Genomic DNA, 25,997 nt, shown 5'->3' on the forward strand with positions numbered 1-25,997 from the left:
AGTAGCATGATACAATGGGTTGATGTACTAATACACATTTTAAAAGCACATATTTATCAAAGTAATTCATAGTCATTTGTGAACCACCTAAAATAATATCATGTTTTACTGATCACCCTTTGGGGTCACTGATATAGTTCAATTCATTCTTTTTATAAGTGAGAAAACTGAGGCCCATATACACTGAATAATTTGCTCAAGATCTCACAGTTAAAGACTGATATTAATATGGGACTATTCCTGAAATCTCCTAGTTTACAGTCTTCTTTCCAATATACCATATATATCATCCTTCTTGTTCTGTTACATAGAATTCCAAGTATTCAGGAACAATTCTTAAATGCAATTAAAATATTTAACTAATGTAAAGTACTTAACATAGCCCCTGGTAAAAGAGAACTCTTAATAAATACAAGTTTATTTTTCATTTTTTCCTGAAATCCCTGCTCACTGCTAATCTGGACTAGTTGCTTTCTGGAAGCCTTTTAGAATATTTTTTAATGCCAATGTTCTGAAATAGCAAGACAATGTACTTTGGTGTGGCTATTAATACTCATTGTGCTTTTCAATTTTGAAACTTAGGTCTTTAGTTCTGGGATAATTTCTTATATTATTTATTTAATTATTCCCTCCCATTGATTTCATCTTATTTTTTCCTTTCCCTTGGAAATGTTTAGTATTTAGGTGTTAGATTATCTAGATTAATCATACTCCCATTTTATTTTCTCCTATTTTTAAAGTATTTTCTTCCACTACATCTTTTAATACTTTGCTGTAAAATTTTAGACTTGAGTTTTCATATATATTGCTATGATGATGATGATGATGATGATGATGATGATGATGATTTGGCTGAAAATTTGTAGAGGAAATTCACTTTCCATCCAGCAGTTCACATACACTTTGTCTCATATCATTGAGCTTTCATATTTTTAATTTCTAAAAGCTCTTTCTTATTCTCTGTTCATTTATTTTTTTCATAACCTCCTATTCCTATTTTATGGGTACAATATCTTTTCTTATCTCTCTAAGGATATTTATTGTATTCTTTTGGATTTTTATTTTATTTCCTGCATTGTCTCAGTTTCCTCCTCGTTCCTTTCAGTTTGATCTCTGTACGTCTGCCTCTCTCTTTCATGTTGGAGACTTTCCTCAAATGTCTTGTGATCTATTGTTCGTGGCTATATTTAAAAGTGAAACACTAAACATCTGATTGCAGTTTCTTTCTCTTTGTGTGAGAAAAGCTTACTGAATGAAAGACTTCACCATAGGAAGATCTCATAGATGGTGAACCTCCTACTTTTCTGTACAAGCAGGTCTTTTCTCTGGGGTCTCAGAGAAAAATTCTTCAATATTCTGCCTGCTGGTAATCTGAAGGTGCTCTGATGGTATAGTGGTTGAAGCATTAGGCTGCCAACCAAAAAGTAGCAGTGGTTGGAACCCACTAGCCTGTGATCTGAGAACAGAGTGGGAGAAGGGAAGTGAGAGTTCCACAGTTAAATGTGTAGATATTCCCTTACTTGCCTCATCTGATTGAGTCTCCATCTGATCAATTTCTTCTTCTAGGCATCCCAATGTCTGTGGGTGGCCCATCTGGGTGGCCAGCACTGCTCTTCCTGCTTTTGGCTATGGTGTTGTCATTTTTCTGCTCAGCCAAATCCATAGATGATGAACGGGATGAACTGTTAAAGAGAGAGGCAATGGTACGACTTGGTGGGCAACTGGTGCTGAAGAAAGAAGAGGAAGATGTCAATGGGAAGCTCATGGCCCTCAAAAGGGCTGAGATAATGGAGGCCATGAAGACCCAGAAGTTCCCACCCAGCATGCACTTTTTCCAGGCCAAGAAACTCATTGAGAAAAGTGAGGTATTCCATGTCCTGAAGAAGATGCCAAAAGGTAGAGGTTTGGAGAGGGGTGGTTTTGGGACCTTGGAAAGGTATGGAGAAACTTAGAGCTGTTTTCTAGAAGTCCGTGTGCCTTTTTATTCTAAATAAGAGCAGTATCTAAAGAAGTCCTCAGCAGAGTACCTGAGAAAGCCACTAAGCAACACTGCTCCATTGTTCTCACTGGCCAGGAGTATTTAATGGTAGCTGCTAGTTCACCCTGGGAACCAAAGACATTGCTTCTGAGGGAACTCAGTTTCAGAGACACAGTAGCTGGGATGGGGGTGGGGTGCTGGTCCCTGGATATTACTGGTCTTCCCTAACACAGCTGGAAAAGGGTCTGGTCATATAATCTCATATGCATAACTCATCAAATAGCAGTTTGCCACTTACTTTTCTCTACCTCGTTTTATTTAAATGTCATAAATAGAGATTAAAATAAAAATGACTCTGAGATTGGTAAAGTAGAGTTTATCATTCCTGGTTGATGGGGAATGTAAACCTTGGAGAGGGCAATGCACTAGCCTCACACATTTGGGATAGCTCCCATGGGGTTAGTGTCAGACCCGGGTTCTGGGTTCAGCAAGAAGAGCAAAGGAATGAACAGTATATACTCTGCCTTGACAAGCCCTGGAGTGCAAACTGGCAGAGATCTGAAGTGCCTGCATGGGGCCCCAAATGGCAAAGCCTTCAGGTCAGAAGCTCCACAGGTACTGACCTACAGCAGATAATGGAAAGCAAGCAAAGGGGTCAGGTCTGGGGAGCAGAGTAAGAGGACCAAGGGCAATTGTGCAAGCAGAGCTAGAGTGCCCATGGCTCACTCTTAATAAGATCACTTCACCCTGTGTTAAGAAGCTCCGGTGGCATAGTGCCTAAGGCATTTGGCTGCTAACCAGAAGATTGGCGGTTCAAACCCACTAGCCACTCCATGGAAGGAAGACTGGGCAATTCACTTGCATAAAAATTTACCAACTCAGAAACCCAAAGAGGGTCACTATGAGTCGGGATCCACTCAATGGCAGTGAGTTTTTACCTTGTGTTGGCTGAGGAGGCCTTGTTTAAAGGCTTGGGCTCTGCAGAGAGCTAGAAGCTGATGGAGCCCTGACTTGAACCCCAGTCTTCTGATTCCACACCTGATGCTGTCCCCAACACATCCACGGTTTCTGACTAATGAGGGAGGAAGACAAGGAAACCATACTCTTTGCTAGAGCAAAGAAGACAGACAGTGGCCATACTGGGGAGCAAATACAAGAAATAGATCAAGTCTTAGAGCTGGACAAAAGTACATTATGTGTTTTTCCAGAAGAACTTGGCTTATAATAATCCTTATGTCTTCCCCTTCTTCTCCATTAACACCATCCTCACAAGCCTGTATCCCTGGAACAGAACTTCCCCTCCTTTGCTTCCCTCATCTTCTTTTTTCCCTTCCAGGGGCTGCCTTACACCTCCATGACTTTGGCATCCTGGATATGGACTGGCTGGTGAAAAATGTCACCTATAGGCCTTACTGCCATATGTGTATTACTCCAAGGGGGACTCTGCGGTTCAAATTTGCTCTCCCAATTTCCCCTGCCCCTAAGAAGGAAGATTGTTCAAAGTGGATTTTGCTGGAAAACTATAGAAAAGAGCTGCAGAACGTTACTGAGTTTGACAATGGGTGAGTGGTGGTCCAGAAAGCAGGTGTTGCACACTTGTCATAGATAATGTGCAGTGTGTAGGTGTGTCTCATTTGGTACAAACTCTTAGGTTAAAAATCTAGCCATAAAAAAGAGAAAAATCAGGAGACATTTTCTTTTTAACTTTACAGATCGATACTTTGCTTCAAAAAAGCATTTAGTGTCTTTTCTTTCCATAGCCAAGTTCCTGGTGCATTTTAAAATCTGATATGAGCAGCAACACTGTTGTTGCATAAAATGAGATTTGTCTTGATGTTCAATGAGGGCTGGAAAAAAGAAAATGCCCAGCTCCTGGGACAATGACAACTCAGATAGATGAAACAGTTTGAAAACATGATAAAGCAACTTCTTAATAAACTTGTATAGTAATATTATTATAAGTAATAATATTAGAATATATACTATACTAATAGAAGGAAGTAATACTATAACTAATAATATTGTTTGTTACTTGTATAGTAGTGTTATCAGTAAAAGTTATCTTGATCACGGAATCATGCAGGGCATTTTCTTAAGGTTATTTCCCTTTATGAAATACGAAACACAAAGCTTAGCATGGTTAAATAAGTTGTCCAGGGTCACATGGCTCATAAATGAATATAAACCTAGGTCATGTGGCTCTAAGTACAGAATTATTGACACTATATCACCCAAAGACGGTTTCTGGGTGGCTCGTTTGTGTTCAGCTACTAACCTGAAGGCTGGCAGTTCAAACCTACCCAGTGGTACTGAGGAAGAAAGGCCTGACAATCTGCTACCATAAAGATTATGGCCAAGATAATCCTCGGGGGCACGTCTGTTCTGTGACACATGAGATTGTCATGAGTCAAAATTGACTCAGTGTTAACAGGGTTTTGTTGTTTTTTTAACCACCCAAAAAGAGCTTGGTCTCAACGTAAGTACAGCGGAATTGGATAGGCTAAACAAATGGAGGGAGAACCAGAGAGCCTGGCTGGGTAAGCCTCCTTCCAGAGCTGTCTCCTGGGAGTATGGAGCCAGCTGGTGGGAGTATGGAGCCAGCAGCCAGCTACCTGATTAAAGGATGGAGGCCGTGGAGTGGAGAGCCAGGGATTCTTCCCTTTGCCTTCTCCTTATCACCCTCACTATGACACTATGCTTCTGGGTAAGAGCAGCAAGACATATAGAAACGCTACATGTGCATGTACATGAGGCCTGAAGTGTGCTCCTTTACACACTCCTTCTGTGTCCTGGACAGCCTGCTGAAGACTTTTACTCTGGTGACTGAGAACCCTGAGGTGACTTATGCAGACCAAGATGACATATGGACAAAGTTTGAAACCATTTTCTTCACAATCTCTGGCCTTGTCCATTATGCGCCAGTGTTCAGAGACTACATCATCAGGGGCCTTGAGGAGTTCTACCTGGACAATGTGATCTACCTGGAGCTCAGAGCCATGCTGCATCCAGTAAGCCCACCTCTTTGTCCTCTCCTCACCACTCCTCTTCTGCTCTATGCTTGACTTAGATCTCACCTTGTTGGTCTTCACGCTAGTGCTAGAGAGAGGACTAAATGCTCATGAATTCATCCCCCCAGTCACTGATACAAAGGGACTGTAAGATGTACTGGGCTAGCCCAAGCAAAACTGTAGCCATAACCGTCACTGCCCTTCTCCCTTTTCTGGTAGGCATGGTGCTCCCTGGGTGCTCATGGTTCCCTGGCCTTGGACTCTGAGTAGTGCTTCCTGCTAGGACCTTTCTTGACCTATCTCCTTTTGCATCCCTGAGTCTCTTAGGACAATGTTCTTGGTAAGGAGACAGCTGTTGAATCTGATCATGGATCTAGTCTCATGTAACAATGAAGTGGGTGAGCTCCTGAGGGGCTCTTCCTGTGAAACATGATTGCATTTTAACTGGGGTCTTCTATGGGCAGTCAATGAGTGAGGGTTGACTTGATGGCAATGGTTTGATTTGGTTTTCTATGGGTAACGCTGTAATCACAGAAGCTTTCAGAAACAGAATTGGGGCAGGGTTAATGTGTTAAAAGAGGTTTCATAGAGTACTCTGGCTTGTAAAGGTAGAGGAACTGATAGCTTGTGCTCCCCCAGAGTCCCATACACCCACAACTAGTGGCTTCTAGCAGACCTCAGAACACGGCTTTTGGGGTCTGACAGTGCTGGCTTGGGTGTCTGCAAGGAGTCTGCAGGAAAGACAAAGGCCTGGTGACTCTCTACTTCCCTTTTTCCCAGCCTGGGACCCCTCCCTACCAGGGTCTGCTCAGCTTCAAGGCTCTGGAGGCTCCTGCAGGAAACCTTCCCTTGGCTCCCCTCCCCTCTAGGAACTACCAACTTTCATCGCTGTTTCCTGTCTTTTCTACTACAGAAGCTTCCTCATTGATTTCTCTTCAAGACATTCTACATTCTACATTCAACCTTTTCTTTAATCTCCTTGAAATGTGTGTGTGTGTGTGTGTGTGTGTGTGAGATTCCCAAATGTTGTTGGAATAAAGTTCAAACTCTGGCATGTAGGGAGAGTCACTCAAGACACAGTGTATTCACCACCCCAACCTTATCTTTCAATCTTCCTCCTTCCCTCCCTCCTCTCTTTCTCTCTTCTTTCCTGTACTCATCAAACACTTGCAAGTGCTTACTCTGAGTCAGGCCCTATGCGAGGTACTGTGTGAACAAAGGCATATAGAACAGAATCCATGCCCAACACTTTCTCAGTGGGAGACCAATAGGTAAAGAAATTCATGTGACTGATATTCTTCTAGATGTTGAAGAACCATTTATGGGGTCTGGTGAAAATACAAAGAAGGACATGGTCAGTGTTAGCTTTTGGAGATCTGATGAAACCCTTTTCCCAGAAAAGAAAAAAGTACTATAAAAAATTCCCTATTTAAGACAGTGTTTTTCACACTTAACCATATCCATCTGTAAAATGAAATAAGCATTTCAGAAACCAAATGACTCTGACATTTTGCACTCTTTTTTTTTTTTTTAAATGCTTATTGGGACCCCCTAAATTGATTCACGGGAGCTCTGGTAGCATAGTGGCTAAGACACTTACCTGCTAACCAGACAGCTGGTGGTTCAAACCCACCAGCCACTCCTCGGAAGGAAGGTTGGGCAATCCTACTTCCATAGTGATACTGCCTCAGAAACCCAAGGAGGGGTCACTATGAGTCGGGTTTGACTCGACGGCACTTAACAACAACAACAACAAATTGATTCACTACTCCCAGATTGATTTGAGGCTCAGGTGGTTCAGTGGTAGAATTCTCATCTTCCATGAGGAAGACCTACGTTTGATTCTCTGCCAGCGCACCTCATACACAGTCACCATCTATCTGTCAGCGGAGGCTCATGTGTTGCTGTGAAGTTGAGCAGGTTTCAGTGGGGACTGAGTCTAAGTCACACTAAGACAGACTAGGAAGAAAGGCCTGGTGATCTACTTATGAAAATGAACCAGTGACAACACTATGGATCACAACAATCTGATCCCATAGGTCTGATCCTGTTGTACACCCTATGGATTGGAGGCTGACTTGATGGCAGCTAACAACAACAACAGGAGTTCTGGTAGCATAGTGCCTAAGGCACTTGACTGCCAACCAGAAGGCTGGTGGTTCAAACCCACCAGCCACTCCTTGGAAGGAAGGTTGGGCAATCTACTTCCGTAGTGATACTGCCTTGGAAACTCAAGGAGGGGTCGCTATGAGTCGGGTCTGACTCACGCGGCACACAACAACAACAACACTCCCAGACTGATGTAAATAGTTTGCAGGCTCCCTAATAAAGTATGCACCTGTTCCAAACAAACAAACCCAAACCCACTGCCATTGAGTTGATTCCTATTTATAGCAACCCTACAGGACAGGGCAGAACTACCCCATAGGATTTCCAAAGCTGTAAATCTTTACAGAAGCAGATTTACTTCTTTTCTCCTGTGGAGGGGCTGTTGAGTTTGAACCACCAACCTTTAGGAGAAGTGAGCCTTAACCACTTTACTACCAGGGCCCACACCTGCTTCAAGAACCAGTTCTTCCAGTTTGTGGGTCAGGGATCCCTTTCCCTTAGTAGGAGACAAAGCTTCTTCAAGGGTCAACTCTCCCTTTTCTTTGCATCCTGCACTGACCCATCTTTTTCTTTAGATATGTTAATACTTCAGTAAGGTTATCATCTGGCTGGGCCCTGGAGAGTCTTCTCCCCGGAGACTTTGCACTATCTCCACTTGGATCTGTTGTTTGTGTCACAGTTTGAAAGTACAGACTTAAATTCCTATTTCTGAGTTCTTGAGAGGTAGAAGTGAGGCTGATGTTTGCTCCTCAGTAGAGTTTTCATCAGCTTTGTGAGGAGAATAGGTACCTAGGTACAAATAATTATGGATCAGGACATTCAGTGCCTAATGATAAAGAAAACAATCCTTCTAAATGAAGAGAAAGGATATGACCCAGCTTCTAGAGAGAACAGGATTCCTGAAAGGGATGAGCTGGCACTTGGTCTGGCCTATACAGAATGGAAGAAATGGCACTTCCTGGAACAATTTATTCCCATGTATTTGGCTTGGAAAATCCTCCTTTCTCCCCATGGACCTGACCCATCTAAGCCCCAGCCTCCTCTCTGGGCCCAGTTTAAATCCTGCCTCCTTAGTCAGATCAGCCCTCCTCCACCACCTTGCTGGGCTTGTGACATTCAGTATCCCCTCCTTTGTCTTCCTTAGCATTTATCTCCAGAACTTCTCTTTTGTTACCTTATCTTAGTCATAATATATAAGCACTGATTTTCCAACTAGATAGTGAGTTATTTCAGACTGGACCTAGTGTGAATATTTTCTACACTTCTAATATCCTCAGCAGACACCAACAATGATAATTATACTTGTTGATGGTGCTTCTCAAACTTTGGGGTGCATAGAAGTACTTTGGAGGTGCTCTTTAAAGTTCCTGCTTTGGGACCCTGACTTCCCAGGATCCTGATTCAGTGTGTAGGGTCAGGAAACTGCAATGTGAACTGGCCCCCAGGTGGTTTGATCCAGGTGGCCCAACACAGACCATGCTTTTAAGAAAGGGCCTAATTCACCTTGACCTTTACAGAGCATTTTGACTCCAAGGCACTTGAGCCTCACAAGTACCCTGTCTTAGACAAGATATTATTTCCCAGAAGTGGAAAGAAAGGCTCACTAAGGTCGAGCTGATACCAGATAGAGGCCAGGTCTCCTAAGTCTAGCACTTCTCCCATCACACTGGGCATTCTGAGCTCAGGGGCAACATTCATCTCAAAAGGAGCTCCCAGAGAGGGCATCCAACTTCAATTTTGTTACTTCCTGAGGAGAAATGGTACTCCCTAGGGAGAGCAGAAGGAGCTCAGGTAGCCTAGTGCCTAAGGCATTTGACTGCTAACCAGAAGGCTGGTGGTTCAAACCCACCAGCTACTCCTTGGAAGGGAGATTGGGCAATCTACTTCCGTAATGATACCACCTCAGAAACCCAAGGAGGGGTTGCTTTGAGTCAGATCTGACTCGATGGCACATAACAACAACAACAACAATGTGAGCTGAGTTGATGCTTTACCAAGAACTGGCCCCTAGCAGGGTTGTTGCCTTCCATTGGGCAAATCCTGGCAGCTTCCTTGGGGTGGGTGCTGAGAATGATTCCTTCATCTTGCAGAACTTCAGGCTCTTGAACGGTGATGAGAAGAGGGAGGGAGAGAATCGCTGAGATGCTTTGGGTCTTGGTCGGTTTGAGGACTGTGACTTTCATCTTGAACCTGGCAGGGATGTATTTGGGGAAGATGCTGAGAAAATGAATTGGAGGGAAGAGAGAAAGGCTGGGGCAATGCTTCCCTCTTGTACCTCTCCCCCTTTTCTGTGGTGGTTATTTTCTCCTTCCTGAGACTGATGTGGCAAGACTGAGGCTCCGGGGCAGGTAAATTGGGGACACTTCCCAGTTCCAGTCCTCTCTGTCCAGGCTACACCCCCACCCCACCCCCCCGCACACACACCCCAGCCAGCCTTCCCAGAAGGTAGAGGGCTGCTGGGATTTCTGATTCCGGTGGAGGCTGAGGGGGATGGGATTGACCATTTGTTCTGGCCTGACCCTTGAACAAAGGCTTCTAGCAATGAAGAGTCTGTGCCTTAATGCCCCCCATTAGCCAGAGTAGGGGGAGCCATCAACACATTAACAACTAAAAACAGTCTTCACTGGAATTCTTTTGCTGAGCCGCATTACCTCCCCCTTCTTGGCTGTGGGGCTAATTCAGAGCCTTGGGATGATGTTGATGGACTATCCTGGCTGCTCAGCCTCCTATTGTGTTACTAATGCTCTATAACAAAGGCCACTTTCCTATAGCAACAGTTGCTAGGCGGGTCTTATCTCCTGGGCTCCAGTCCCTTCCCCCACTGCCCGAATCTGAGGCCCAGACTGGGTCCAGGCAAGTCTTTGGTGTGGAGCTCTTACAAGATCCAGAAGGATTAGCAACAGGAGACTGCCCTGCTGGCACTTACTGATGGGAGATCTTAGGAGAGAGACACATTGGTGGGAAAGAGAACCTTGATGGTTGTTCCCAGACATTTTCGGTGGATGCTGTCACTGTGTAACAGGCGCTCCTAGTGCCCTCCTATTCTGCCCCCGACACACACACTTTTTCCTGGATTCTTAGCAGACACTGTTGAAAATTCTGCTAGGCTTGTTGCTGAAGTGACCTCTGTTTCGTGTTCTTGGTGTTGCTCTGTAACAATATGGACTATGGAGGCTAGGGCCCTCTCAACGACTCTTCTTTATAACTGTGCTGTTTACCTGTCTGGAGGCTCTGGTGGCGTAGTGCCTAAGGCATTTGACTACTAACCAGAAGTCTGGTGGTTCAAACCCACCAGGCACTCCTTGGAAGGAAGATTGGGCAATCTACTTCCATAGTGATGTAGTGATATCACCTTGGAAACCCAAGGAGGGGTCACTATCCGAAGGCAGTGAGGTTTTTTTTTGTTGTTGTTTTGTTTTCTTTACCTGTCTATTGAATCTGAAAAAATAGTAGCCCTTGACCTTGGCTATGCATCAGAATCAACCTGGAGAGTTTATAAACACCAGTGATTTCATTGCTCTGGGATGGGGCCCAGCATCCCCCACCATTCTCCATTAGTGTGGTGGTGGGGCTGAGAATTTTGAGACCTACTGGGCTGTCTAGACTAGAGTATGGAATTGGTGAGGGCAGGGGTCGCCCTTAGAAAGGGAGGCACCTTAGGGTAAGCGTCATGCTGACATTTGGCAGATGTCCTTTCCCCTCCAAATATGAAATGGGGCTGAGTTCTTTAATCTTTTTAAAAGCCTCAAAATCTCCAACCAAAACCAAAACCAAAACCCCCTGGCCTTGAGTCGTTTCCAACTCATAGCAACCCCCAATGGGTTTCCAAGGCTGTGAATCTTTACAGAAGTAGATTGCCTCATCTTCTTCCCTTGAAGCAGCTGGTGGGTTTAAACCGCTGACCTTGTGGTTAACAGCCAAATGCTTTCCTCACTATGCACCAGAACTCCTTCCTCAAATCTCCATCTATGAAATTCTATCTACCTAACAGTTTGAGATTAAATGAGATTATGAATGTGGAGCTTTTGGTGCACACCTGGCACATTAAAGAAGCTCAATTAATGCTTGTAGAATGAATGATGAGCTAGCAGTAAAAGTTAATTGCATTAAACCAATTAAAAAAACAAACCGGTTGCTGGTGAATTGATTCCAACTCACAGTGACTCCGTGTTTTGCAGAGCAGAACTGTGTTCCATAGGGTTTTCAAGGTTACCTTTCAATGGCATATCACCAGGCCTATCTTCTGAGGCACCTTAAACCTCTATGGCACTTTAAACCACCTTAAATCTCTGGGGCAGTTTAAACCACCAAGCTTCTGGTTAGTAGTTGAGCTTTCAACAGTTTGTACAACCCAGGGACTCCATTAAATGTATTGGGAGTTAGAATTTTTGAGTTGTAGTTTATAGGTGGGGAGCTCTGGTAGCATAGTGCCTAAAGCACTTGACTGCTAACCAGAGGCTGGTGGTTCAAACCCACCAGCCACTCCTCAGAAGGAAGATTGGGCAATCTGCTTCCATAGTGATACCGCCTCGGAAACCCAAGGAGGGGTCGCTATGAGTCAGGTCCGACTTGGTGGCACATAACAACCACAACAGCAATAGTTTATGCATCTGATAGAAGAGTTTAATTGTATGACTCTGAGCAACTCTGCTCCCAAGTTTCCCTGAGGTTCTTTCCAACTTCAAAATGTTATTCTTCTCTGATATTACAGACAATAACATTTTGTAACTTTACATTTCCCCACAATTTATAGTTTATCAGTTAAACTGTAGTTAAAAATTGAGATAATCTGAATTGAGTTCAATGTGTTTTTAATTCAAGACTTATCAAATACATAGAACAGCTTTTTGTATCACTTATCTTTACTTGCAAATTGTTTAAATTTTGAATTATTAACTCATCTTCCTAAGACAACTGTAGGTGTTGAGTTGCGTTTTGAGACTTGCTGATAGATGTGTAATAAAAATAATAGCTATTATTATTAAGGAGCTCTGGTGGTGCAGGGCTTAAGGCATTTGTCTGCTAATTAAAAGGTCAGTGGTTCAAACCCACCAGCCAACTGCAGAAGAAACATGGGGTGGTCTGCTTCTGTGAAGACTTAGAGCCTTAGAAACCCAGGAGGTCACTATGAGTTGGAATCAACTTGGTGGCAATAAGCTTGGTGTTTTTTTTTTTTTGGTTTATTATTAATGGTTATCATTACTAAGTGCTTTGCAAATATTAACTCATTTCATCCTTGAAACAATCGTATGAGATATAATTGATTTGATTCAGTTCTCCTTTGGGAACCTGAATTGATGTGATGGTTATGTTTGTGTGTCAACTTGGCTAGGCCTGGTTGAGTGGGTGGGCAGCTGGTGGTAGTTATTCCCCATGATGAGACTGGTAATCAACTCCATGATGGAATCTATTGTGAGCAGCTGAGTAGCTGCCCTTGGTTATGTGGTCTGCTTCCTGTATATAAGGAGAAGCTTTGAGAATGGTCTCTAGCCTATGGCACGCTTGGACTCTGCATTTAGCTGTGTCTTTGTTGAGCAGCCTGCTATGCTCTGCTGACCTTGGGACTTACCATGGACTTAAGTTAATGGCTTGCCGCATGGTTTGGTAACATTGGGACTGTGCCTTTTTACCTGTCAACCTTGGGGCTTCTCAGCCTCAGCAACCAGCAGCTGTCTGAGTGAAGAAATGCCTCTAACTCCAGTGGGCCAGGAGCAGGAGGCAGAGCTGAACCCCAAGGTTGAAGGGCTTTCACCCAGCCCCTAGAGCCTGGCACTTTTTCTTTTCTCTTTGGTTCCTTGTTGGTTAGAACTTTTTCTTTCTTTCTTTTTATTGTGATTTGGGTAAAAATTTACAGAGCAAATTCACTTTCCATACAGCAGTTCACATATACTTTGTCTCATGACATTGACCACAATTTACCACAATGCAACAGCTCCCCTCTCACTTCCTCCCTATAGTTACCTCTTCCCTGTGTCCATCCCTTCATGCACTCCTGCCCCCTGAGCTGTCTCCCTGTGCATAAGCAGCCCTTTTTTCTCCCATGATTGTTCTCTCCAAGGAGTGTATCTACCTCAGGAAAATGTTCAACTCATATGCCTGTCTATTGTTGGCTGGATGCCACAGGCCTGGGTTCAATTCCAGACCTGAAGGGCAGCTAGGGGCCATAGTCTCAGTGGTTCCACCAGAGCCTGGCACTTTGAACTTGGACTTAAAACCTCCAAATTGCAAGAATAAACTTCTGTTTGTTAAGGCCATCCCATTTGTGGTATGTTTCTTGTCAGAGAGGCACTAGGTAACCGGAACAATTGAGAAACCTTCCCAGACTCCCCATGTCAGCTGAGAACCTTCTCTAACCTTCTTAGCAGTGTCTGACCACACTAGCTGTGAGGCCATGTGAAAGCTGCTGGTCTCCTCACACCCAGAAGGAGATTTCCCAATCCTTCAAACAGGCTGCTCTTGAGCATTCAGATCCTGTCCATTTCTGTCTAGCCTGCAGTTTCTTTGCAAGAGCCCAGAGCTGCAGGAATGCGGGGCACAGGCAGCCTCAGTGTTGATTTACCGGGGGCACCAGTAGACTAGGAAACGGCTCTGAATGCGGCTTCAGCATCTGCAGCCCCAGGAGACAGATTCCAACTTCATGGCGCTCCATGCTATGGGAACTAGCAGTGGGGTTTGAACCCTGGAAGGCAGGGGTCCCAACCTTCTCCAGAGATGAGCACTGGATTGACAGGATTGATGACTTGGAACCACTGCCATATGCAAGCCCCCATCATGCCTCCTGGTTGCATCATTTGCATATCTCTGCATACTTGATTAATCTGACAGGGATCTCCTTTTAGGCAAAACTGTCATTTTTTTTTTTTTTTTTTGCTTTTGCTTTTGTTTTCTTCCCTCCAAGTACCATCCCCACAAACATCCATGTATTCATCCATTTTCTAAAACACGCCTGGTACTTTTAAAACTCCGGGTGAATAGCACTCTTCTTAAATTAATGCTTATTTATGGAGTGCCTACTCTAGTGCAAGAGGAGGGGAGATGGGAAGATAAAAACTGCATGAACCTTATCCTCAAGCGGCTCAAAGTCCCATTGGGGTATCTGGGCAGGTGACTCAATAGGCTATTTCAAGCAGCAATTCTGGGTTGAGTTAAAGCATTGCTTTTCAACACTTTTAGTTCTAGGACCCCTTTACATTCTTAATTTTTTTTTTTTTTTTTTGAGGATACCAAAAAAGCCTTTTTTTTTTTTAATGTACAGTTTATCTACTGATACATATTGTGTTAAAAATTAAAAGACATTTTTAAAACACAAGAATACACAAGCACACAATCCTTTCATTACCTACCAGAGCAATGACATCACTATACATCATGCAGCTTCTGGAACATTCTACTATACATTCAAGAGAGAATGAGAGTGAGAAAACAAATAGCATCTTAAAATTATGGATGAGTTCGATTATGTAGTCTTCCTGAACAAGTTTAGGGGACCCACAAGAGTCCTTGGCCCACACTTGGAGCACAATTGGGCTAAAGTGTATAGGTCTCTTTCAGCACTGAGAATTTGAAGGTTTAGCAGAGGGCCCGACTATAAGTCTGTTGGACAGAAGGTAGAATACTTTGATGAATGACAAGAAAAGTTCATTTTAAAAAATTCTTGGTAAATAATCACAATAATGGACAATACTGAGGTACTCAGGGAACAGTTTTCTCTGTGGAAGATCTTGACGGCCTTAATAATGTTCAGTAATCCTGAGCATGTCTACCCCAGGCCAAGCAATCAAGGAATCTGCCTCCTCACAATGGGGAGCCCAGGGTCCATGGGACTCAGCCACTTGGCAGGGAGTGCATGAAGAGGGAGTAGCAGAGGAAACCAAAGAGCAAAGGCCAATAGGCCCAAGGAGGGGCTGGAAGCAGCTGTCTGGTTACCCCACTTCCCCCAACTCAGGCAGCACAGCAGAACCCCTGGGAGATCAAAGAGCAAAAATGCTGTTCCACCAGCCTGGGAAGAGGAGCTGGAAAGACACTCAGAGTGCAAAGGGTAGCCCTGATGGAGATGGCTGTGGTATACACAATGGCTTAGCCAGGAGGGAAGTGAGAGAGTAAATCGAGGCATAAAGATGACAGTCAAGAATACCCCGTGGAATGCAATTCTTCTCTGACACACATGACGTCACCATGGGTTGGAATCTACTCAATGGAAATGGGTGTTATGTTTTTTTTTTTTACCACATGCCAGGTGGGAGCCTGGTAATGAACAAGACAGGCAGAAATCTCTGCTTCTTGACATCAAAGTGTTATTCCAGAGAGGGGCAGGACTTCCAATAAAGCAACAAAGAAAATGTCAGGGGTTGTAAAAGACATTGAACACAGAAAGTACAAAGTCCACCTGGTTTGAAAGAATATTGGCAATTGGGAATGATGTTCTACTCTGCTCAATTCTGATGTCTTGCTTGTGACCATGCTTTACTCTCAGGTGTACGAACTGAATGGGAAGACCCATGACAAAGAGTGGTGTGTGAAAACGTACAAGGAAGTGGCTGACCAGTTTGCAAAGGATCATCCTGAGTTTATTGGACTCAAAATCATTTATTCAGATCACAGGTGAGATTGTGGTGGCTGAAGCTACAAAAGTTGGGAGTATGGGATGCAGGCAGATGCCAGGCTGGGAAGGGAGAGGAGAGGAGATTGCAGGGCAATCTGGAGGCTGGAAGGCTGGGAGTCAGACAGCTCGATGCCAGGCAAACATGGGCTTGGCATGTGCGTTTGTGTGTGAGCCCAGCAAGTGGAGATATGTCCCTGACATCACCTTTAGTTCAGGTTTCCACAATCAAATGGAAACAAAGAACTGTGGCAATATCCCAGATAATTCTAGGCTGTGACCCCACATGGGCCTGGATGACGCACTTGTGGGTACATTGTTTTTGCCTGTATGTTTGGATAATTGGCCCCTTTCTTTGTTTCAATTTGCCACTGGGTTCTGCCAAATGTCACCATGTGCTGTGTGTGGCTGTTGGCAAGGCCCTGATAGATGAGGGGACCCAGAGGTACAACTCTGGCTCAGCCTCATGTGATGAGACCCCACAGTGGCAATATGTGTGTGGTCTGGGGGTGTGAAGAACGGACTGACCCCCTTCTCGAGGCAAATGCAGAAAGCTTTACAGACTTAATTTCCCTTCTTACCAAAAGAAGAGCTTGCTCATCTCAAAGAGTAGCCAGCCTTAGCCTATGATCTGTACACGTCCGGAGATACAGAGGTAGCAGCCAAATGGAGTCACTCCAGTCAGGGCAGGAGAGGGGCACAGTGGGATTTTGCAGTGCTTCCATTCACTAGGTCCTCTCATGCAGCTGGGAGTCCCTGGGTGCTGAAAACTTTTAAGCACTTGACTAACCAAAAGATTGGCAGTTCACACCCACCTGAGGTACCTCGGAAGAGTAGGCCTGGTGATCTGCTTATAAAAGTTCACTGCATTGAAAAACCTATGGAGCATAGTACTCTGCACACATGGGATCCCTATTAGTCAGAACTGAATGGAGAGCAACTGTTTTTTTTGGTTTTGTTTTCCCATAGGGCTGGCTCTGCAGTAATTAGACTTCCCAGCAACCTCCTGTCCTGGCTCTCCCAAAATCCCCTCCCCTCCTTGTACAGACCTGGGGCTCTGCAAGAATAGGACCCTACATTGGTGTCCTCACTAGCTCAGGACAGAGCATGCAGGATGGGGCTCAACTAGTTCTATTCAAAGGCTCCCTGGTGCCAACTGACCCTTCCCAGGGCCAGGGGTGTGTGAGGGTATGTGAGCTCTGGGAATAAATGACTCCCATGTTCCCTTAGGGCTCTGGAGGAGAGGGGGTGGGTGGGGGCTGGTCAGCAGGACAAACTTAATCCCCAGGGAATTGAGCAGAGATTTTTGTCCTATCATGGAGTTGTGCCAAACCTTTGTTGTTTGGTATGTTTGCTGTTATACTGCTAGACTCATCCCTATCCTGGACTTGAAGGGAGAGGTGTATCAAAGGGAGGTTAAACAGCTTAGTTATGTGGTTCTGAAGGGCTCAGGGCTCTGGAACTAGCGCTTAACCCAGGTATTGCTAATTGAACCAGCCAAACAGGATATATGGTTAATGGGTCCCACTGATCCATTAGGAAATTGAGTGACCAGTAGCATTTTCTAAGTGTCCAGTGAACAGGGTCCACATCCAGGACCCAAGAACCCTTGGTGAGGTGGGCAAGTTTTGTACAAGGCCATTTTGCTTCTTCCAAATGTAGACAAATTGTCCCCAGGAAACCCCCTTACCCTGCTTGCTTCTGAGAGATGATGGGATGGGTCCCTCTGGAGCCAGCTGAGATCCTCAATAGGCATGTATTTGGGAGAAATATCTCATGGATGGAGCCATTTAAAGGGAGTACCTTAGCCTGGTGGGAATGAGGCCATATGGGCAGTTGTGTGAGGGTTTGGGGAATGGTTGCTGTCCCCTTGGATTGCATGAGACCAGCCCCAGGAGGGAACCACTCCATAACTCAGGTAACCCGAATCATGCTGTCTCTGTGCTTCTCTCTCTCAGATCCAAGGATGCATCTTTCATCAAAAAATCTGTCAGAACAGCCATGGCACTTCGAAACCGTTTTCCCAAGACAGTGGCAGGATTTGACTTGGTAAAACCTGCGCTCATTGGCTCCTGATATATATAGAAAGGGCCAGGCAGGCAGCAATTCATGAAGGGACCATGTGTGGCACTGCACACACAGAAACCCTCTGGAGAGGCTCAGGACTGACCACAGGCCGGTCAGCATCCAGCACTGACCATCTCTAAGAGGCTGCAGAGGGTGGCAGCCATGGAAGGAGGGAGGGCAGAAAGAGCTGGGTGGCTGGAAAGGGAAATTCCAGAATAGGGAAGGAATTCAGGGAGTCTGAACAATAATTAAAGACTCGTTCCCATTCCTCTGCCTTCAGATCCCTTATCCAGCCCAACTTGCCCACCTACCTCTGACTCATAAAATCACACCTCCCTTCCCTCTATAACTCTCCATCCCCCACTTCCATAGCACACAGAGGTTGACTGGTCTCAAACTGAGATGAGACTAAAGAAAACCAAACAAACCCACTGCCATCAAGTCGATTCTGACTCATAGTAACCCCCATTGGTTTTCCAAGGCAGTAAATCTTTACAGAATAGATTGCCCCATCTTCCTTCCACAGAGCGGCTGGGGGATTTGAACTGCTAACCTTCTGATTAGCAGCAGTCAAATGCCTTAGGCACTGTGCCACCAGAGCAAATTGTCAGGGATGGGAAATTTGTCTCCTCCCTCTTCTTTGTCTCATTTCCTTTCCACTTTTAATTTTTTCCCCTTATTGTGGTAAAATATATACACCATAACATTGGCCATTTTAACCATTTTTTAGTGGACAATTCAGTGATATTAATTACATTCACAATGTTGTGCAACCATCACTACCACCTATTTCCAAAACTTTTTCATCACCCCAAACAGAAACTCATTGAGCAATAACTCCTCCCACTTACTTTTGAAGCTGCACACCCCCCACAGTCAGGCCAGGCTCTCCAGCTGACAACTCCTTACTCTCATTAATCTAATTAAGGAATCTAAATTAATTTTGACTCTTTAAAATGCAGTCCTGACTCCCTTTTAAATAATCTGTACATTTTAGCTGAGACTATACTTACAGTTTTTTACCTTCCCACCAACCAGAGCCCAAAGGAGTAGATTTCATGGAATCATTTTATTTTGGGCTCAGGCTGTCCTCCTGGGATGCTTGTGAAGTGCTCCAAGAATCTGTACTTGTGACCTCTCGAAAAAAAGGGGCAGAAGGTCCTCCCCTGCCTCTGTGTGCAGTGTTGATGAAGGCTTGAGCGGAGGGTGGAATTTAGAGGAAGAGCGCCTAGTGCAGGGCTTCTGAGACAGCCCGTTCATCTAATGGACAAGGGCTCATGGGACATTGGGGTTGGAGGGCAATAGGAATTTGTTCAAAGCGGTCCACTTGCAAGCTCTAAGTTCCTTTCAAGACTACATTCTGTTCTACTCCACTGAATATTCATGTTTATTATAAAAATGTTTCATTGCCCCCCACATCTTTCTTCCCCCACCAATTAAAACTGGCATTCTGTAAGAGGCATGCTTTTTTATCCTCAAGTACCCCTTATTCCTAGCACACAGCTACAGAGCCCTGGGGTACATGTGGCTTAGTTTAAAAAGCAGGACTTGTTCTAGTCACTCTTCATGTTACAATCAAGCAACTGAGTTGCAGAGAGGGAAATGGACATGTGCAGGGACCCACAGGTGATGGAGGCCCACGCTGCACCTGGGTCCTCCTGGTCTGGGGTATGCATGTTCTCTCTCTCTCTCTGCCTGTCTCATTGTCTCTGTCTCTTTTTCTCTCTGTGGGTCTCTCTCGTCTTCTCTTTCTCCCTCTGTCTCTCTTTCTCTCTCCTGTCGGTCTCTCTCCCTCTATCTATCCCCTCCCCCAAGGAGCTCAGGGCTGCAGCAGAGGTGATATAAGAAGACAAGGTAGAAAGGGCTGAGAACATAGAAGGTACAGCCTCTGAAGAAGGAAGATAATATTTTGGAGCAATACTACAATTTCTTTTCTTTCCCAACTAACTCTGCTACTGGTCATTACTAACAGACTATGTGACCAAAGGCCCCAAGCTGTAGTGGCAGGGTACAAAAGAGAGTGCTTACAGACAGCAGGGTGTACCTCAGCAAAGGGAAGCATGTATCAAGCACGTGCCTCCATGTCTCCTCCTCTCTGTCCTGCATGCAGGTGGGGCGTGAGGATACTGGCCACACCTTGTACGACTACAAAGATGCTTTGCTGATTCCATCCTTGGAATATGTTAATCTACCGTACTTTTTACATGCTGGAGAGACAGGTAAGCCGATTGCACAAGATATAAGCCGGGGGTGGAAGAGGTGGTGGGCAGGAGAATTCCTCACCAGAACCCGAGAGTACAGGCAGGATACTAGGGCAGTGGTACCAATACCACATTGTGTTAGTCTATAGTTGCTTTATTTACCATTTCTCACAAAATCAGCTCCAACTTATGGCTATCCCATGTGTCTCAGAGTAGAATCGTGTTCCATAGAGTTTTCAATAGCTGATTTTTTGAAAGTAGATTGCCAGGCGTTTCTTCTAAGGTACCTCTGCATGGACTCAAACCTCCAATTTTCTGGTTAGCAGTCAAATGTGTTACCCATTGCACCATACAGGAACTCTATAGTTGTTTTATTGCCCTTTCATATCTATTGAGAGGAACCCTGGTGGTGCAGTGATTAAGAGCTTAGCTGCTAACCTAAAGATCCTCAGTTCAAACCCACCAGCCACTCTGCAGGAGAAAGATGTGACAATCTGCTTCCACAAAGATCTACAGCCTTGGAAACTCCATAAGGCAATTATACGCTGTCTTATAGGGTAGCTATGAGCCAGAATTGACTCGATGGCAGTGGGTTTCGTATCAATTATTTTGTTTATACCTAAAGGCAGTTTCACGGAGAAGGAATAACTATCATGATAACAGCTACTACTTTTTAAATATCTTTTGTGTATCAGTCACTTAACATACATTATTTTTTGCTCTTACCCCAGTCCTCATTTTAAAGATGAAGAGCCCAAGGCTTCAAACATAGAGTTATTGGTTCAATGTTAAATTGCTAGTAAATAGTGGAGTCTCAGTTTGAACCCTTTCTCATGACCTTCATTTCACAATGAGTGAATTGAGCTTCAGAGGTTAACTGGCATGTCCAAAGTTACAGTGGTAAGTGGCAGAGGAGGGACTGGAACTAGCCTGCTCTGTCATCTTAGGGGGCTCTGTCCACCACGCTTCAGTGCTGAGAAAACCCTTCTTTGCTGCAGCAGCCCTGCTGCTATTCTTTCTGAAATACCATTAGCCTAGACACTTCTTTGTTTCCCAAAGCTCATTCTGTGGCCTTAGTCTACCATAATCTAGGCCCCACCAATGTGTAAAACCTATGCAAAGAGAACACCAGATTGTGGTTGGACTTTCCGTGAGAAATCAAGATTTTTTGGGGAGGGTTTTCAAGTAGAGATCTAGACTAGAAAAGAGGCCCCTGACACATTCCCACTGGCATCCCTCAGAAAGCCTATGGCACCTGTCACTCTCAGAAGACCAAGGCAAGAAGGAGGGGGCTTGTATTTCACAACCTGGCTTAAACCTGTATCAGGCCATCTCTCAGGGAAAGGGTCCATGTGCATTAATCCCTTTTCCTGACATTTTGAGTCAATTTAGATCCAATTTAGATCAAAGTCTGCTCCAGGAGCTTTAAAGAATTGTATGTGGGAGATGGGGGTGGGGTGAGTTTAACCTTAAAGAGCTTGTGGTCAATTTGGAAAGATCATACTTACCTGTGTGAAATCATTAAACATTGTATGAAACCTAATCAGATTCTAAGATATATGGCCCTAGGAGAAGATTTTGCCTGGGCTGGGGTATTTAATACCCAAGAGAAATGTCCTTATTTAAAAAAAAAAAGGAAAAGATGAAATCTTCAAAAAGAAAGTACTAGATTAAGAAAACAGTAAATCTATCTAATATACTTACCCTAACCAGATGTTCTGGTTACCTAGTGCCACGCTGACAAGAATATACCACAAATGGGATGGCTTGAACAAAGAGGAGTTTATTCTCTTACAGTTTGGGGGCTTTAAGTCTGAGTTCAAAGTGCCCAGGCTTGAGAGGCTGTGTGAAAGCCCCTTGACCTTGGGCTTCAGCTCTGCCTCTTGTTCCCAGCCCACTGAAGCTAGAGGCATCTCTTCACTCAACCAGCTACTGACTGCTGAGGCTAACAAGCCCAACATCGACAGATAAATAGCACAATCCTGAAAATCCCAAACCACACGGCAGGCCATTAATTCAAGTCCATTGTAAGCCCCAAGGTCAGCAGAGCATGGCAGGCTGCTGAACAATGGCACAGCTACATGCAGGGTCCAAGCGTGCCATAGGCTAGAGACCATTCCCCAAGGCTTCTGCTTATATACAGGAAGCAGACCACATCCATAAGGCAGCTATTCAGCTGCTCACAGTAGATTCCACCATAAAGTTGATTACCAGTCTCATCCTGGGGAATACTACATCCGGCTGCCCAGCCACTCAATCAGGCCCAGCCAAGTTGACATACAAACTTAACCACCACACAAGCAATGGGAATTTTTGAGTTTTGCTTCTAACAGAATAACAGAATTTTCATATTTTACATGAAGCTCAGTTAGGATGCTTGTGGCTGCAAGGAATGGAGTATATACATACATAGGTTTACAATAAGGTTATGTAATATCTCACATAATAAGTATCTCTCTCCTCATTGAGTTGATGATTATACCCCACTTGATCACAAGATTGTGAAACCACCTTCAGGCATGACCACATCCAGTGAAACGAAAGAGGAGACCTTTCCCCTGGTGCATGTCTTTTTATTAGAGAGGAAGTTCCAGAAGCTTCCCTAGCAGAAAACCTCAGAGGTCAGCTTTAGGGCTGCCTTAGCTGCAAGGGAAGCGAGAAAGTCAGGATTTTTACCCTTGAAAGAGGGCTCTGTCAGCAAGAAAGTTGAGTTGGGGATGGCTGGTGAGGAGGCAGCCAATAGCGTCTGCCACAGCTTAATTAGTTAATGGTGGCCACTGTGATCTTATAATTAGCCATGTCCCAAGGGCACTATTAAATATATAAAGTCAATACAGATAATGATATGGACATTATGTATAAGGGAATCTGCAACCCTTTGTTGCAAAATCTGTAAGCATAAAATTCCCAGGAAACTGCTATAGAAACCAACAGAAAGGGGAAGAAAATAAGGACTTGAAATCCAGTTTTGAAACTGGGGTCAGAGAGACCAAGGTGAGATGCTCAGTTTTGGTACTTGCTAATGGAATGTTCACAGTATATTTGCAAAACCTATTGAAGTTACAATTTCCTCATTTGTTACAAAAAGAAAAGAGGGGGTACAGATACATGGTGGTACAGTGGGTCAGGCATTTGGCTGCTAATGAGAAGATTGGTGCTTCAAACCCACCAGCTACTCCATGGGAAGAAGATGAGGCAATCTACTTCTGTAAAGATTTGTTGTTGTTGTTGTTATGTGCCGTCGAGTCAGCCCCGACTCATAGAGACCCCTCCTTGGGTTTCCGAGGCACTATCACTACGGAAGTAGGATTGCCCAACCTTCCTTCCGAGGAGTGGCTGGTGGCTTTGAACCGCCAGCCTTCTGGTTAGCAGTCAAGTGCTTTAGCCACTATGCTACCATAGATTTACAGCCTTGGAAACCCTATGGGAATTTCTATGAGTCAGAAGCAACTCACTGGCAGTGGGTTGGTATATATATAAAACCAAACCAAACTCACTGCCGTCTAATTGAATTTGACTCATAGTGACCCCCTCATTGGATTTCCAAGGCAGTATCTCTATGGAAGTAGATTACCCAGTCTTCCTTCTGAGGAGTGGCTGGTGGGTTTAAACTGCTAGCCTTATGGTTAACAGTCAAATGCCTTAGGCACTATGCCACCAGAGCTCCCGTGTGTGTGTATATATATATGAAGTTTATTTCTCTTCATCTGGAATCTGTGTGTGATGATAGTCTGTGGATCATCCATCCCTATTGAACACTATCTCTTCATCTCCAGACTGGAAAGGTACTTCCATAGACAATAATCTTCTGGATGCCCTGATAATGAACTCCACCAGGATCGGACATGGTTTTGCTTTGAACAAACACCCAGCCATCATGGAAGATTTACGGAAAAAGGACATCCCTATAGAAGTTTGTCCCATTTCCAACCAGGTGTGTATTAGATCCATGGTTGTAATCCAATACAACCTTGGCCCCAGCCTCAACTTCTACCCTATTTCCCAAGCTTTCTCCTGTATAATTTTTTCTCTCCATAACACTTTTTTTTATATATTTCTCAACTTTCCCATTCTCATTAGTAAAGATTTTTAGGAATGGCCTTTTTTCTAAAACACTAAGAATAATGAGGCAGCAATGAGAGTCTCCAACAGGGTGGAATTTGGGGCAAAGCTGTGAGCAAAGCTGAAGGGAGATAGGCAGAGGCCAGTGAAGTGGAAAGGAAAGGGCAACAGGCTATTGCTGCTTCTAGCAGTTTCCTGGATCCTTTGAGCACCTGTCTATCTTGCTGTTCTGAGCAGGACCAAAAGAGAGTCAGACCACAAGTTTGTGGTGATAATGACACTTGAAAAAAGTCAGAAAGAGCTTGAGGACTGGACCTATTCCTGGTGTCAGAAGTCATTCCAATATTCAGACTGATCATGGGAATAAGAAAGGAGCTGATTATGCTCAGGGTCTCACTCATCTCACTTGTGATGATTCTTTGTATGGATCCAAGTTCATCTTTTTCCCTTGACTTTTCTTGGACAGGTTCTGAAGCTGGTGTCTGACCTGAGAAACCACCCTGCAGTTTCTCTCATGGCAATCGGGCAACCCATGGTGATCAGTTCTGATGATCCAGGCTTCTTTGGTGCCAAAGGCTTGACCTATGATTTTTATGAGGGCTTTATGGGCTTAGGGGGAATGGATGCTGACCTGAGGACACTCAAACAGCTGGCCTTTAATTCTATCAAGTGAGTATCCTTGCACACTTCTCATAGTCCCATCCCCTCTTCTACTCCTTCATCCTACTGTGGAGCAACTTGTGTTTATCTCTTCCAGAAGTTTGGGGTGGAAGCCTGGATGGTCTCTGTGGGTTTTCCCTGAATCATCTCTGTTCTGCTCCAGTTCCTGGAGTGGGGAGAAATGTGCTCTGTGTGCATCTGAGATCCCTTCACACTCCTTATCCCATTCCTTGAAACTTCCCCTGGGGCTGATCTGGATTCTTCTTCTACTGCAGGTACAGCGCCATGATGCCTGCTGAGAAAGAGGCTGCCATGAAGACCTGGGAGAAGATATGGGATAAGTTTATAGTTGACCAGGCCAGGAAGTGAGGCGAAGGCAGCTATTCCTCCGTTATTCTCCTGCTTCCCTTCACAGCCAAGCTCAAAAAGAGTTACCCCGCACCAGCTGTCTTCACTTTTTGTTAATCATCCTCAAATTCACCTCCATTACTTTATCAAGAATGACCTCGTGAAGGTCATCGATGGCCTCTGTATTTCTTGACTCTCAGAAATACTTGACCAGTTGACCAAACATCTCTTTCTGAAATATCCTTACCTCTCAACCTAAGTGACATTATCCATGTTGGTTTTCTCCTCTCTCTCTTTGGCCATTGTTTCTGGGTTCTGTTCCTCAGATCCTCCTTCTCAATCTGATCTCTGTGTTGGATTTCCAGAGGGCTTAATCTGGGCTCTCTTCTCTTATTTCCTTCTTTGCTCTTCTCTTCTCACTATATACTGGGTAGTCTCACCCATTCTCCTGTTTTCAAATACTAACTATTTACTGATGATTTCCAAATTTATTTATCCATTTGGATGGCTCATGGAAAAATCAGATACCTACTATAAGCAATTCCAAATTCTGGCTCTCTTTACGTCAAAACTGCTCATTTCTTGGTCTTTCCCATCTTGGTAAGTGACACCTCTATGTATTTCAACCAGTTGGCCAAAACCAAAATTTTCAGAGAAATACTTGACACTAATCTTTCTCTTGGTCCTTACATTCAGTGCATCATCAAGTCCAATTAGACACATTACCTTCAGAATGTATCTTAAATCCATCTACTTCTCTCTACCTCTACTGCCGTTAACTGAGTCCAAACAATTATCATTTCTTGCCTGAGTAATAGCAATGGCTTACTAATTGATCTCCCTTTTATTCTCTTTGCCCTTCCAATTCATTTTTTGCAGAGCAGAGTGGCTTTTAAAAAATTGAGATAAAGTTCATATAACCTATAAATAACCATTTTGAAGCACACAATTCAGTGTACTATCAC

At 44.3% G+C, this 25,997-nt stretch overlaps 1 protein-coding gene across 1 annotated transcript; it reads left to right on the forward strand.

The window, feature by feature from the left end:
* Positions 1-1,574: 1,574 nt before the first annotated feature.
* On the forward strand, positions 1,575-25,053 carry ADA2 (adenosine deaminase 2). The gene is made up of 9 exons (XM_007937177.1): positions 1,575-1,896; positions 3,315-3,540; positions 4,776-4,986; positions 15,569-15,696; positions 17,653-17,743; positions 19,872-19,980; positions 23,739-23,896; positions 24,491-24,693; positions 24,960-25,053. The coding sequence occupies exons 1-9, from the start codon at positions 1,575-1,577 to the stop codon at positions 25,051-25,053; spliced, it is 1,542 nt and encodes a 513-aa protein (XP_007935368.1).
* Positions 25,054-25,997: the final 944 nt, after the last annotated feature.

Source organism: Orycteropus afer, unplaced genomic scaffold, assembly GCF_000298275.1.
Source record: "Orycteropus afer afer isolate SDZICR_OR568_19922 unplaced genomic scaffold, OryAfe1.0 scaffold00040, whole genome shotgun sequence".
Taxonomy (NCBI): Eukaryota; Metazoa; Chordata; class Mammalia; order Tubulidentata; family Orycteropodidae; genus Orycteropus; species Orycteropus afer.